The 15,924-nt window shown below is 49.9% G+C and overlaps 1 protein-coding gene across 1 annotated transcript in view; it reads right to left on the reverse strand.

The window, feature by feature from the left end:
• TMCO4 (transmembrane and coiled-coil domains 4) overlaps window positions 1–15,924 on the reverse strand; it is a 91,090-nt gene that overhangs the window by 36,632 nt on the left and 38,534 nt on the right. The window contains exons 7-10 of the mRNA XM_008589664.1: window positions 14,949–15,068; window positions 11,300–11,464; window positions 10,362–10,498; window positions 7,794–7,878 (exon numbers count right to left, since the gene is read on the reverse strand). Coding sequence (XP_008587886.1) covers window positions 7,794–7,878; window positions 10,362–10,498; window positions 11,300–11,464; window positions 14,949–15,068 — 507 coding nt within the window. The remainder of the gene's footprint in view (window positions 1–7,793; window positions 7,879–10,361; window positions 10,499–11,299; window positions 11,465–14,948; window positions 15,069–15,924) is intronic.

Genomic DNA, 15,924 nt, shown 5'->3' on the forward strand with positions numbered 1-15,924 from the left:
TTTTTCTTTTTTTTTTTTTTTTTTTTTGTGGCTGGTGGGTACAGGGATCCGAATCCGTGACGTTGGTGTTATAAGGCTGGGTTCTAACCAACTGAACTAACCAGGTAGCCTTTTTTCTTTTGGTGAAGTTTATATCTTTTTGCAAGAAGCAACTTTTCTAAGTGCTTCTAAATCTGAGTCTGAGTCTTCCTTCCACGTGGAATATGGAGGAAGAGATTTTGAGCCACAGTTTAAAGGACTGTCTGAGCTGACTCCATGTGCGGGGTTGGGTGGGTGGGGAGCATTCTGGACAGTAAGAACAGGCATAAAGGCACAGGATGCCTGGACCTAAGAAGACAGGAGTTGCCCTGAACCCCCAGGTTTCCTTCTTGCATGGAGGGGAGCTCTGGGTGTGGCTGAAGACAGGGCAGTTGATGGAAATCTCAGGGATGTGCAACCAAAAAGTCCTAATGGACCCACCTGGGCAAACTGCTTTGCCTCACGCTGAGCTCCACTTCCCTAGATGTAAAATGGAGATTAACAACCTTTACCTTCGGTTGCTGTAAGGACTGAAGATCAAACCATGAATAAGAATATGGGTCAGCCATTGTGAATCCAAATTCCAGCTTACTCATTACCAGTCCAGTAACCATGGGTTAGTTACTTCACCTCTGTCAGCCTCAGTTTCCTCATCTGTAAAATGGGGATAATTAAAACCTCAGAGGATTCTTGCAAGGACTAAAAAAGTCACGTAGTGTTTAGCTGTGCCTGGCACATAGTAAGTGCCCAATAATTGTCAGCTGGGCAGATGATGATGATGATGATGATATAAAAGAATCACTTGGTCGTGCAAACAGGTTGTAGGGAGCTCAGTAAGCTCTAGTTGAATCTGGGCTTATTTCTATCTGAAAAGAAGCTTCTTCAGCTACACAAAGCATAGAAATACTTATCCAGAAGGCAAAGGATTCCTGTAGGGAATCAGTCCTTTCCTCTCAGCCTGGGCACATCTGAACATGTGGCAAGGCTGCTCGGAGAATCTGAATAACAGATGGAGAATGCTCTGCAGATGCCTTACAGACCTCTAGGCTGACGCGCGACAGAGTTCGGTCCAGCCCTGCTGTGTTTCTGCAAACCCAAACTGCCTGCCTAGGGCCGTGGGAGGGTGGCAGGAGCGGAGGGCACTGGAAGCCTTGTTCAGCATCTGCCTCTGCATCCTGGGAACTGGCTTCTGTGACTCCTTCTGTTTCCTAAGCCAAGTGCTCACGGGTTTGGAGTGGTGGAGATAATGATCTCCACTTAAGGGCAGATGTGCAGGAAAAGGGATATCAGCCTCAACCAGGCAGCTGCCCTAGAACTTGGTGTAGCAGAAGAGTCAGAGCTCCCTTTACAAAGCACCTACTATATGCCAGGTGCTCCGCTGGATGATTGACAAGCATCATTGCCCACTTTCACAACCACTCGGCAAGACCCCAACTCATGTCTCCTGGAGGGCAGTTTATTTCAGCAGACTGTAAGCTCCATGAGGACTGGGACTATGCTTGCTGCCATCTCCCCAAAGTCCAGCGCAGGGCCCAGCACACACTACCTGCTTAAGAAAGATGAGCCAATGGAGTGAATTTGATTTTGAGCAGTTCTGTTTGGAAGGTCAGATCTGGGATACTGCTTTGAGTGAAGACATCCAACAAGCAGGGGCCAAAATAAAATGGTAAGATAAAATAGGAGTTTTGGAATTGGAAAAAGATACATTCAAACCCTAGTTCTAGGGCAAGCTACTCCACCTTTCTCTAAATCTCACTCTTCTCATCTGAAAAATGGGGGCAGAACTACCTGCCCCATGGGAGGTTGTGAGGATTGAAGAGAATGGACATAAAACTCTGTGCAAAAAACCGGGCAGAGAGGGCTGGCCAGTTAGCTCACTTGGTTACAGCATGGTGCTGATAACACCAACAAGGTCAAGGGTTCAGATCCCCTTACGGCCAGCCACCAAAAAAACTCCCCAAAAACCAAAAAAAAAAAACCCCAAAAAACCAGGCAGAGAGCTGGGCCTTCACAGATGGCAGCCATTGCTGCTACTGATATAACTATTACATTATAGTCATTCCCATTTGTGGGCTGGTCCATGTTTTCGAGGCATTTTCACCGGGTCATCTCCTCTGATTCTCTGGGCACTGGACAGGGTCTGGAGCCAAATGCTGTCAAACGAACCAAGAGCTTTGGCTGGGACCTGCCTGGGCCCTGCTCCCTGCCAGGCAGGACCCAAGGCTTCCCACAGGCCTTGGCTGTGTTCCTTTGGTGGGTACTATGCTGGGTGCCGTTCCTGCCTCTGTCTGCGTGAGCTCCAGGGCTCCCATCAATCACTGGGGCTCTCCCCTAAGCACCCTCAGGGCCTGTGCCACTCTAACTTCCCATCAAGGTGTATTTCTGCCTTCCATGCTGGAACATGCTCCTGTGAGGCAAAGCAGGGGAAGAGAGGAAAGTCCCCATTTTTCCCCTGTGAGGCTCAGTGTCTTGGCTGAGAATTAATTACAGAGGCCAGAACCCAACCATGGTCTTTTGGCTGCGAATTGAGCGTGAGGTTCTGGTATGTTTAGGAAATGGAACCTGCTACTGTTATTTTTATGGAACCAGGAGGCCCCCAAAGTGGATATAAGAATAAGGTATGTGTGGCCGTCACTGGCACTGTTCCCCCAAAAGTTCCAGCTCTCTGCCTTCTGAGCACATGGTAGGAATACCTCCTTTATGTTAGGAATGTCCACGTGCCTTGCTTTGGCCATTGAAACGTGAGTGACAGTGACATGTGTTACTTCCAGGTGAAGGTGTTTTAAGAGCCAGGGCATAACTCACTCACCATATTCTCTGACCTCTACTGAGGACTCACATGTTGAAGTGGCACCTCCCTTGACCTGGGTTTCTGAGTGACTACAACGATCAGAGCCCCCTGCCTACCCACAGTGGACAGGTAGCATGAGTAAGACACAAATCTTTGTTGTGTTACACCTCTGAGATTTTGGGGGTGCTTGTCACTGCAGCATAACCTAGCATATCCTGACTGATGCACTATGAAAACTTATAACAGTAGACTTCAAGTTCAATTCACTCATGGAGCACATACTCTCTACTAGCTTTATCCTGGGTACAGGAGGCACAGAGTCCATCAGACATGATCCCCTCCCTCAAAGGGCTTTCAGTCTTGACACCTATTTGAAAGGAAGCTGACCATGTTGAGCTTGAGGGATGGCCAGGCCAGGCTGTGGGGGGCACCCTGTGAATGGTGGCAGATCCCCAGAGTAGCAACCTCTGCTGTTTGCAGCATCACCTGAAAAGGGAGAGGAAGCTGTAGAGACAGTTATTTCTGTAGCAGCTTTTCTTGGGGAAAGGGAAGGAAGGACGAGCTGCTGTTAGGCAGGGGTGGGGACGGGGATGCTGGCTGAAGGATTATGTGCTCTGGGTGATGCTGGGATTTATTGCTACATTTCATTACTAGTTCTCAAGGGGCTCCATAAAACAATTAGTGGATTGAAATGCATTAGAGTAATTCCTCCTTTACATCTACTAACTCAGATAATGACAGCTTTCCTGCAATTAGGAGACAGTCTCCTCAGTGTGTAGATTAATTGGGTGTTAAACCAGTAGGTCTGCCTGAAACCAGACAGCCGAGCTGGAATGAATTAGATGTGAAACAGCAGCTCCAGGCAAAGGGTGAAGAATTCATTCAGGATCACGGCCAGCTGGAAACTTGAAGATGCCCCATCAGTAACACAAGGCAAGGACTTGGGAGGGGGTTGTTGAGACAGAGGCAGAAGGTGGGGGTGGCGATAAGAAGGGATAGGAATTGCAGACCCTGACCGTTGTGGGAGACCAACTTTTCCTCCACTAGGTCTACGGCCATGCCATCCATAGGGGGTGGGGAATTATACTGCTCTGTGTCAGCTCCCACTTACCAAGCTTAGGACAGTCCCTAGTGTATGATAAATGCTCAGTATGGATTACTGGGCCCTTATTATAGGCCAGCGTTTACCAGGGTGCTTCAAAACATTCATGGAAAGATTTATTATTATCTTTTAATTCTATTTCCCAATCACTTTTTGAAGTACCCTCATATATGCACCATTGAATATAATGTAATCCTCACAACAACCTTGATGTCAATACTATTATCATATTACTGTTTCACACAAGTCAGCTGGAGTTCAGAGAGGTGAGGGGACTGGGCTAGAGGTGGGTTTGTGCTCCACCATTTTCTCCATGTGAGGCCCCTGCGTTGCTGTAAAGCCACCAAAGAAGACCCTCACCAGATGTGTTTCCTGGACTTTGGACTTCCCAGCCTCTGAAACTATAAGGAATAAATTTTGTTTTCTTACAAATTACCCAGTTCCATGTATTTTGCTACAAGCAACAGAAATGCACTAATATATGTGCAAAGCTCCATATTCATTTGAGGAAGCTGAGGCTCAGAGAGGTTAAGTGACTGGCTCAAAGTCCCACAGCTAGTCAGTGGTAAAAAAAGCTAAGGAGCCAAGTCCAGTGACCAGAAAAGATGCCAGAAAGAAGCTGCTCTGGGAGCCATCACACACAAGGCTGTGGTGCTGGAACATCCCACTGAGAAGCCACGTGCTTCCCTCTTCCCCCTTGTCAGTTTCCAGCCTTATTTTCTGAAGGCAGCTGATTGGCGACTTCACTTCTTATTACCATGGACAAATGACTAATGGTAATTAATCCAATTTGTTCAGCAGGGGAACTAAAGCCTTGGCTTGTGTGAACGATCTGAAGTTAACATGTAATTTATGCTAACTGGAGGCAGAGACATGCCTTCTCCTCTAAATGCAGAATCGGTTCTATTAATAAGACCATGTCACTCCAGGTAATGATGTCACTCCAGGCAGATGGTTTGCTACATAGGCTGGGGGAAAGAGGACTAAGAAAGGAGCAAAAGGGCGATGGCACAGAGGATGGCAACTTTTCAAAGCCCTCCCCAGGAGGAGCAGATTTAGAGCTGGGTGGAGTGTCTATGCCACCGACAGCACCAATGACCAGACATGTGGTTGAGATCAAGTGGGACCTTCCTGGTGGTCCTGCTCTGACTGCAAGTGCACGAGTGAGCCCCGGCGAGAAAGGAGAAGAACTGCCTACTCATCCCACAGAATTGGGAGAAATAACCAGGTATTGCTGTTTTAAGCCACTGCATTTGGAGAGGTGGTTTTGCAGCAATAGATAATGGCAACGGAATGTCAACGAACGTGATACAAGCAGAGGTCTTAGAAGTGCAAGCGAGGTCTCCTGGCTCTGGCACTCTAGTGACCTAGCATAAGAAGAGTGTGCACTAGGTAGCTGCTGTTTCTTCACCCTCACCAGGACATACACACATGGAGCACACCCGAGCCCAGCCACAGCCTGGAGCCAAGCCCGCCAACCTTACAGCCGGAAACACAGCCCAGCTTAGATCAGCCGAGCCACAGCCGCCCTGGAGATCCTGAGCATGAAAACCTCTATTGTCATAAGCGTCTGAGTTTTGGGCTGGAGTGAGTTATGCAGCATCAATCACTGCAGCAACAGCCGATGGATACGTCCATCCTGCCTCTTTGTAACCCACACATTTTTATCACAAAGATCCTGTTTTACTGTGTGAGAAGTACTGTCTCCCCATTTTTGCTGAGAGATTCTGACGGTATAGTTATCATTTACACAAAGTAGTAGGGATACAGAAAATGGCATTATGCAGTAGGAGGCAATGGGGTTGCTGCAGCTCGATAAGCCCCTTACTGAAGGGGTTGATGAGCTGAGGCTGGGGAGCCATTGTGGGTATTGGGGGGTTCCTCCCAGCAGGCCAGGGGGTCCCAGGTGGATTCTCTGAGGCAGGGACAGCAGGAAAAGCGGGTGAGGGATGTCTTATTAATAACCTGCTCTGCCTCTGCTGATGGCTGGGAGGGGAAAGTATACAGAAAGGGAAGGGACAGTGTCCTCCATGGTAGAAGTGGAAACTCATCTTTACCCAAAATCACCCCTGCTTCCTTGGTAGTTTTGCCCGACTGCTGACCCCAGCCTGGATTTTCCTGGTGAACGTGACCCAGGGCTTGCTCCCCAGGCCTGTTGCATGGTGGGCCCAGGTTACCCAGAACTATTGGAAATAGGACAGAGGTGCCTCCCTTCTGTCCTGTTGTTTTCACTGATGAGAACAAACCAGGGGAAGAAGGAGGCTGCGGCTGCTGGAAGCTACGAGGGAGCAGAGGATGGGAGAGTGCAGAGAGGCTGGCGGGGCCCACCACAGAGCACACACGCACGGGAGCCTGGCCCTTCCATAGTCAAGGCCAAGGACGGCAGGTCCACCCTGCCTCATAACCAGGAAAACAGCTCTTGTCCTGGGTCTGTGGTGATGGTGGGAAACATTTCAGCAGAAGATAAAGAACAGGAAGCAGCTGTGCCCCTAAGCCCCGGGGTCTCCCCAGGGCCCTCTGAGAAGGCCACGCTGAAAGTAACAGCTGTCAGCCCCTGAATCTCTGACGTCTTCAGGTTCCCCAGTGGCAGACATTCCCACCCTTTCTTGCTCACTAGCAATTGTGCATCAATGGTGCCACATGCTTGGGCTGACCAAGGAGAGTGGCTGGGGTCATCTTGAGGAGTGGCCTCGAGTTGGCGGAAACTGACAGAATCTTGCAAATGACATCCTTGAGCTGACTCTAGTCAATGATGGGTTTCAAAATTTGCAGCAATACTGTGTGGGGCACCTCACTTGCTCCTCAAAACAATCCCATGAGATGGGTGTCCTTGACTCAACTTAATAAATGGGGAAACTGAGGCTCAGGGATGCAGTCAGTGAAATCCTGAGTGAGAACGTTGCCCATAACCCCCGTCCCTTCCCTCCCATCCATCCTCTGCTCTCAGGCTCAGTTCCTCTCTCAGTTCCTTTTCTCGCCTTCAGAGTCCTGCTGCTGCTATGCTGCACCAGGAGGGAGGCAAGTCCATGTCCCAGGAACAGCAGACCACCCCAGGTGCCCCGGGCTCTGCAACTCACTCCCCCCAGCCACCTCTCCCACAGGCAGCTTCTGTTGACACACCTGTCCGAAGCCAGAGTTCTGCCCTGGAGACCTCACCAACGCGAGGCCAGGGGCAGCAGTCCGCAAGCTTTCTGCTACCTCAACACAGAAGGGATGACACTGGAGGCATGACACACCGTAGCAGGTTCCACGGTGGTGCCCCCCAGAGGATATGTCCACCCAGAACCTGTGAATAAGACTTTATTTGGAAAAAGGGTCTTTGCAGATGTACTTAAGTTAAGGCTCTTGAGATCATCCTGGATTATAGTGGGTCCTACATCCAATGACACTGTCCTTATAAGAGAAGAGAAGGGAAGACACTCAGGAGAAGACCATGTGGAGACGGAGGCAGAGATTGGAGTGATGTGTCTACAAGCCAAGGGATGCCCAGGAAGGTGTGGGCAGCCACCAGAAGCTGGAAGAATCAGGGAGGATCCTTCCCTACAGCCTCCAGAGTTGATCCTGCCAACACCTTGATTATAGGCTTTGATTTTGGACTTCTCGTCCCTTTCACACCCACTTGGGAACACACATCAGAACACAAGGGTCAGGGTCATTCTTACAGGACTGTCTGTCTCACACTCACTCTAATTTATGTACAGAAACAATAAACTATTTTCCAAAAGGTTGAACATTTTTTTTTCTATTTTTAAACTACTTTTAACTATTATTTCTAAACACTGGGAACACACTTTGCAAGGCTTGTGATCCCTGGCCTGGAACCTCTGGCTTGGGGGACAAACTTGGGAAGGGATTTTGTCTGTGACAATATGCTGGACTCACCTTTCTCTTGAGCCATCTCTTGCAGACAGAAGTAGATGACTCTGGCCCCCAGGCTGAAGCCAATCAAGGTGACAGGTCGCTGGCCCTGGGGGATAAAGGATACAGGTGTCTGGCAGGGATACAGCCAGTTCTAGCAAAACATTAGCCCTGACAAGGGCAGCCTTTGCATACTTTTTAGTGCCTGCCTCTCACTTAATCAATCATGCATGTGCTATTTTGGCCTGAGCTCTGATGTCTTAATCAGGAGGGTCAGGGCCCTCATTTACGCAGGAGTGCACCTGCTGCTGGAACTGGCTTCCTCCAAGGCCAAAAGGCCGCCTCTGGCTGGGTTAATTCCCTTTCATCCCAAACCGTTATCCACGCCTTGGCTCTTCTTCCCCAGGAGAGAGGACTAGTCAATTACAAGAGCTCCTTCGCTTGGACTCTTCTGCCTTGGGTCAAGTGAGTGCAGTGACCTGGACACCTTCTGGAGCTGGGGAGATGAGGCAGAAGGTAGCCCCAGGTGTGATGGGCAAAAAGGCAAAGAGTGATATGGAGGGACAACTGTTCTGTGTCTAGAGAGGAAAGTGGGACACAAAATATTGGCTTTGAGTGACAAGATAAGGTAGTAAGTCAGATGCACAGAGGAATTTTCTGACTCAATTTGTCAGAAAAGGCAATTTGTTACTACAGGAAGGCTTTAAAGAAAAAGAAAGTTATCTGGAGTATTTGAGTATAAGTTCTACACGGGAGGAGAGGGAAGGAGCGGATGAACTCTGGAGGCCCAGTCCAGTTTTACCCATCTATTCCTTTTCCTTATTTTTACGCCAATACACATACTCCCCCCCATTTACTACAATAGAAAATCCTCCATTAAACAGTATTCAAATTCTGCAGGAACTTTGTGGCACAAACTGTTAGTCATCTCCCTATATCCACCCCCCACTCTGTCTTTTAGTAATAAAACTCCTGAGATTTACTGGGCACACAGTTACTCAGCCAGTCTGCTTCCCCAATTCCTCTGCAGCTGGAGGTGACCACAGGGCTGAGTCCTGGCCACCCAGGACTGCAGACGGGCCATGGCTGTGACATCTAGGTATGCTCTTCACTTCCACGTTCCTACCTCCGACTGTCTGAGCGCATGTGTAATGCTGGAAGATCTGTCCTGGCCCACGAGGAGAGCCAAGTGCTCAGGATGAGGAGCCATACTGGGATCCCAGAACTGCGAAGCCACCCATGTGGGAGTAAGAATGGTGTCCCCCGCCCCAAGGATGTCCAACAGGAGACAAACACACATCATCTTGCTCTGGATGCCGACACCGACCATTCCACGGGAGAGAATAAACTTCCATCCTGTTTAGCCTACTCCACTTTGGTCTTTGCCTTACTGCCAGATCTGCCAGAAGACATCTTTATTTCTTTTTCAAAGATACCGGGATTGGATGGGGGTTATTAGTTTCTCAAGCAACTTACCTATGGTGGCAGAGACTGCTAGTTGCCCCTCAATATCCATCCTCCCTTTTTTCCATAGTATTTGAATTTCTGCTGGGTTCGTTGCCATTCGGAATAAAGACTATGTTTCCCAGCTTTTGTAAGGCCTGTGTTCTTTCTTCTTCGGCCTTTTCCCTGCTACCTGGGGCTCAGATGCTGCCATCTTGGGCCATGAGGTCAAGACCACACACAGCAGAGGAACAGGTGGAAGGAACCAGGGCCTCCACCCGATGGCACGCCATTCGAGTGTGGGACAGCCTTCCTAGGCTCTTCCAGGAAAAATAAACTTCTCCTTTGCTTAAGCCACTGTTATTCGGGCTTTCTCACACTTGTAGCCAAAATGAGTGCTAACAATACAGTCACCTCTAATACTATTTCTCAGACCTGGGTCTCCATTTACTTAAGTTTATTTTGAAGGGGACAGTTTCATTTCCTTGGTAAGCACATCTCTACTGGGTTCAAATTTTAAAAGCATTTTGATGATTTCTCTTCCTAACCATTTTACAGGATATTTATACCACTGAAGATTTCCTCCCATGGTAGCTTACACTTCTAGGGAGGATCACCCGGCCACCAGCATGTAGGAATTCCATCTGTGGCCAACTGAGGCACGTGGTCTCATTCACTCTATTGGCTTTACTGCAAACCGAGTCAGAGGTTTCCACTGAAATGTTGCACAAATGGGCACAACCATTATTACTAAACTCTTTAATTAAGGGTTGATACATGGGAGGGGCTGGCCAGTTAGCTCAGTTGGTTAGAGTGGGGCCTTGTAACACCAAGGTCAAGGGCTCGGTTCCCTGTGCTGGCCAGCTGCCAAAAAAAAAAAAAAAAATTAAGAGTTGATACATAGGAGCCACTTTCACTTTTGCTCGAGTCCCCCCACCTTGTTTGTACTTGCAGATGCCTGTTATTCAGTCCTTACCAAGTACATGCTGGAGATGCACAGTCTATAATTCTTAATGGCCCATCCTAGGACTCTTTCATCACTCGGACTGGAGGGGCAGCAAAGAAGTGGACTGGCCTCTAAGGCTGACATCTGTGCATAAGTCAGCCCCCTCACTTCCCCTCCTGCCCCCACCCACCATTCCCAGGTACCTGCTGCCGGGAGAGCAGGATGTGGGCCAGGTGCTTGCCAACCTCTGCAGATCGATGGAGACACACTCCCCAGGGGTTGTCAATGACGTTGGCGACAGCGAGGAGTGAGGCTGGCCAGGTCAGGGCAGCCACAATGCCTGGGGAGGTGGAATATCAGGGATGAAGGGAGTGTATGGCGGGGGTGCTTTCTAGAAAAGTGACTGGCTAAAGGATGCTCGAATGAACACATGCAGAGTCTCTAACTTGGAACCTGCGAGTTTCCCAAATGTTGTCAAACTGCTAAATAGCAAGGAAAATGGAAGCTCATGTATTTCTGACACATGGACTAAATCTCTTCTGCTCAAGCACTTGTTATGTGCAAAATTCAAAATCTGCCACCACCCCCCACGTATCCTCCCACTTTGCCTTCCAACTCTGTAATGCCCATCCCCCCCGCCTATATTCCCTAGCCTCAGCCATAGTCAACAAGATGTTAGTTTGGACTGGACTTGTGCATTGGGGCTAGTTTCTCTTGCACTTCGGCCACTGGTATGGGCTAGCCTGCTTATTCCCATCAGGATGGGAGACTAAGGGGCAGAGCAGAGTTGCCCTAGCTGCCCAGACAAGGCTAGCTCAGACAGTGGAGAGTTGGCCAACTCACAGATGCACGAGCAGGCCCAGCTAAGATCAGTCAACTCCAGCCTCACAACTCCTGGACTATTATGATGCAAGACTGTTATTTTAAGGCACTGAGTTTTGGGGTGGCTTGTTATGCGGCAATAGCTAACTGATACATGATGTGATTGGCTACAGACGGGAATGAAGCCTTCACCTCTCTGTGCTCCTAGGGTCCAGCAAAGTGCCTGGCTCCCTGGGGGATGCAAAGATGTGGTACCACGTGGTACCCCTGGGGAATAGAAGCAGTGGGCATGTTGTGGGCAGGGGGAGGGGGAACTTACCAGATAACACTGTGTACTTCAGGGCCTCCTGGGCCACCATGTTGGCAAGACCACTGAGGATGGTCTCCAGGGCGTTGCCAAGCTCCATCAGGTACTTGGCCTCCCAGGCCAGGCAATATTGTTCACGGCTACGGGACAGGGCAGCCCATGGGGCACTGAAGGTGCCTGGGGAGAACACAGGTAGGTGGGGTCTCTCCTGTCTGTGGTAGAGAACGTCTCACCCCACTACTCCAGACAGGCAGTGACAGGGGAACACTCACCCTTGCGGGGAGGACAAAAGGCCCACCTGCTAGTGAGCAGCTGCTGTCACAGGGCAGACGGAGCACTGTGCCCCCAGGGTCAGCAGGCAGGAGCCCAAATCCCAGCCTCCTGCATTCGTTCATAGCTGGCTGACCTTGGGCACATTACTCTCCCACCTTGAACCTCACTCTGCTTATCTGGGAAGTGAGATTAATATCTATCTCCTGTCATAGGGTAGTGGTAAGAATTAAGTGTTTGAACTACTATCTATGTAGAGTATTATTTTCTCTTACCCTGCAGTACTTCCGGCATTTGGCTGCTGACAACGTACAATAGGAACATGCTATGGGACAAAACATGCTATGGGACCAGAACATGAAACGGGACAAGCTCTGTGAGTCAGCAGCATGTTGATTCAACAAGCACCAACTGGGAATAGTCTGGCAAGTGGGGGAAGAGGCACTTGAGCCCAGCTCTTTTTCTGAGGCTCAGTTTCTCACCTAGGAAGTGTAAGTGTTAAGTGACCTGTGGAAGGAGGATGAGTCAGCACCCTGCAGTGCCAATGTCGAGCAGGAAAGGATCATCTGGACTGCCTGCCTCCACCCTCTGCCTTCAGATAGGAGCTCAGAGGGGCCCTCGTCTGGCCTCCATCCATTTCTGCCTGTGGCTCAAGTGACCTTTTCAAAACAGAAGTCTCTTCCCATCCCTGCCTAAAACCCTCCAATAGCTCCTGGATCTTACATCAGTTCCCCCAGTTCACTCTTACTTGTCCTTGAGATTCCAGTTCAATCACAGGAAGTGCACAGGGAAGGATTCCCAGCCCTTCTGACAGGGCAAATGCTCCTGCACTTTCTCATCCTAAGTTCTCATCACAGTCTGTAATTACACGTTTATTTCTGCATCCTTGTTGGACGTATGTCTCTCCTACAGTCTGTTCTGCTCAGCACCACAATCCCAAAGCCTGGTCATGCGGTGCGTAGTAAGCACTCACACAAACACGATGAATGGATGGGTGGGTGCAGCCAGCTTCCTAGAGCCTTCAGGTTTTGAACATCAACTACATGCCTCCTCCTTCCTGACCCAAAGCCCTCATCCTCACCAGCAGGGTGCTCTGTTGACACAAAGACAACCATGCGGTGGCTCTGTCTCCCTCTGCAGGGACCTGACTCAGCTCTGCAACAACTTAGGGATCAATGGCCTCTAATTATGGATAAGGTGGCAGCCAGCCCTGAGAGAGGCAGCAGGTGCAGAATGGGGGGAGTTTGGGCTCGATGTGATGTGACCCGGGCTCTGGACCCAGCTCGGCAGCTTCCTGCTTGCGTGACTCACAGGAAGGCATGTAGCCCACCGGGTGTGGTGGGGGTCAGGTGAGACACTGCATGAAAAGCGTTATATGAACTGTAAAGTGCTGACCAAGAACATGAGCTGTGGAGCCAGACAGAATGGGGTGAATCCTGCCCCTGCTGCTGACCAGCTGGGTGACCCTGGGCAGCCCTTATCAGCCTCAGTTTCCTCATCTGTAAAATGGGGGTGCTAGGGAACTAGTGAGCTGCTGCATGCAAGGTGCGTGGGTGAGCACCTGGCTCTAGGCCAGCGGTTGGCTACAAAGCTGTTATCATTATTATACATAATCATGATTAAAAAGGGTGGGCTGAAGAAAGTCCAGTTGTTCCCATCACATGTCCATGCCAACCAGTGATGACAGAGAGGCTTCTTTCCTGGCGGTCAAGGAGACAGCAATGGGTGACTTTTTTTCCTCCTGAACTTTCTCTAGTTTGGTTATATTTCTTTTAACCACCCCTCTGCTTGGGTACCACACTGTCCTAGACTGCTGGAGAACAAGGAAGACTATTTCCTTGACCCCAGATGAACCTGACTTTTGACCTGGAGCCAACTGAGCAAACGGGGGTAAAACAAAGATAAGGGATTTGCTTTCCATACTGGTGAGAATTGCGAATTCCTTTTCTTAGACTCTTGCTCCTGTTCCTTCCTGCCTGTAGAATGGTGTAATGAAAAGAAAAGAAACCCTCAACTTTGGGCCAGGAGACCTGGGTTCGAATCCTGCACTAGCCACTCACTGCCCCACAGCCTCTCCAGGTTTCCTCTTCAACAAATCAGGATAAGACCAGCCCACGCCTCAGAGGGTAGATGGGAGGAGCAAGGAGGCTGTGCATTTCTAGTTCTTACTGTGCAGGCAGAAGGCCTGACTCAGGTTAGGCAGGAGCCAGGTGTCAGTTAAGATTAGAGACCTTCTGTGTGGGGATGAGGCCTGGCAGTCACACACCAATATGCTTGGTAACACCTCTCAACACTTTCTCACCTGCTTTATTCTCTATCATTTGCTCGGCATGTGTGCCTGGTGATTGGGTTGGGATGTTCGGGATTCCCTGGCTCACCCTGCCCTCCCTCTAAGCAATGAACTGTTTGTCGAGCCCCACACTGGGCACTTGCAGAAGTGAGCCAGGCAGCAAGCGGACTGCATGTGAGTCCTCAATGCCATCCTGGTTAGAATCCCCTAAAACATGCATGTTCAAATTAGAACAGCAAAGGAGAGTCATGTTTGTGGAATGCCAACTAGAAACCAGGTGCCTTCCATGCATTATCTAGGTTAATTTCATCTTTGTGGCAACCCTAAAAGGCAGGAATAATTTGTTCCACTTTAGAAATGAAGTAGCTGAGGTACAGAGAAGTTAGGTCACTTGCTGGAGGTCACATGGCTAAGACAGATCCCTTACCCACATGTTTAAAGTCCTTTGCTATCTTCCACTCACTCTGAGGACAAATTTGAACTCCGTGCCACAGCTCACATGCTGACCCTGCCTGTGCTCCTGCCTTCTGGCTCCCTGCTGCAGCGTCCTGTGTTCTTTCTGGTTCTTCTGCACCACTGGGCCTTTGCACATGCTGCCCCTTTGCTGGCTGTATGCTTTTTGCTCCTTCTTTGCCAGGCTAACTTCCAGCCAGCCCTTAGCCTGAATGTCACTTCCTCCAGGAACCTTCCCCGGAAACACCCTGTGCTTCCCCTATTGGGCCATCCATAAAGCTGCCCTGTAATTACTTGGTCTGTCTTCTGTCTTGAACTGTATGTTCCATGGGAGCAGAGGCCACGACTGTGCTGCATTCCCAGGGCCTGGCTCAGTGGCTGGCACCTAGTAAGTACAGTACTCTATAAATACTGCTGGGTGGATGAGTGGATGGATAGATAGGTGAATGGGTGGGTGGATGGATGTGAGATAAAGTCACCTGACCTCTCTAAGCCTCGGTTTCCTCCTCTGCAAAATGGGGCTCCCCATGCACACTCCCTAGAGACACAGGCAGGCAAGAACCTAGCCCAGGGTCTGGCCCACAGCAGCAGGCCCAGCTCAGCCAATGCCCACCCGCCTCCACATCCTTCTGCATTTCTGGTGCTCACGGTATTGGCCAGATGAGAGCCACCCGGTGACAGCGATGGTGATGTGCAGCTGCCTGCCCTCCGTCAGAGGCAGGAACGTGAACTCTTCAATGGCCCCAACACGCTTCTTCATCTTGTATCCTAAAGCCCCAAACATGAGAAGGAGAATGGAGGTGACTGGGGTCCTGGGAACATTGGTCAGAGCGGCTGTCTGTGCTCACACACTCACACAGTAAGCACCGACTGTGTGCCTGCCCCTTGACAAATGCATTTCATTCTTGAATGCATTAAGGTAGGTGCCATTATTGTCCCCAATTACAGAAGAGGCTAAAAAGCGGCCCACGTCTGGCCAGCCCCAGAGTGGCAGAGCTGGGCTTTGAACTCAAAGCCCAGGATCTTAAATGCTGGTCCATGATGACTTGGGTGGTTCTGTATCTCTTTTCCTGCCCACACACTTCAGGGCTATAATGCATTCCTTTCAGTAAAAGTGGATCCAATGGACCAAGATTCTCAATGTGGGCAGCGATGCTCTACTTGGGAAGTTGAACAGAGCGCTCTGTGTGTGACTGGAGGGGCTGTTGACGCATAGGATTGGGCAAAACTGCCCCAGGTAATGCTGGTAAATGAAGGGGGCCATGTTCTCTCTAAACACAAGGGAGCCCAGGTCTCTCTGAGACGGCATGCCTGGGAACTGCTGGACGGTGGAAACAGGTGCGATCAGAGTCTGTCTCAGGAAGTACACACAAGGTGCATGAAGAAAAAACCAGTTTTTCCAACATGGCCCTTACCCTGACCCATGCTGAGCTACTGGCCCAGCTCTCTGTGAAACCTGCTGCAAGTTCTGGCAGGGCTGGGCCCCAGAGTGAGAACAGCCATGTCTCCTCTGTCTTCCAGGGAGCCACCACTGGTGGGCATCTGGGTGTATCCTCTAGCAGCTGGGCCACCTGGGTGAAAACCACTCCCCACCCACCATTCCTTTTTTTTTTTTTTTTTTTTT

This window comes from Galeopterus variegatus, unplaced genomic scaffold (assembly GCF_000696425.1).
Source record: "Galeopterus variegatus unplaced genomic scaffold, G_variegatus-3.0.2 Scaffold137, whole genome shotgun sequence".
NCBI classification, from domain to species: domain Eukaryota; kingdom Metazoa; phylum Chordata; class Mammalia; order Dermoptera; family Cynocephalidae; genus Galeopterus; species Galeopterus variegatus.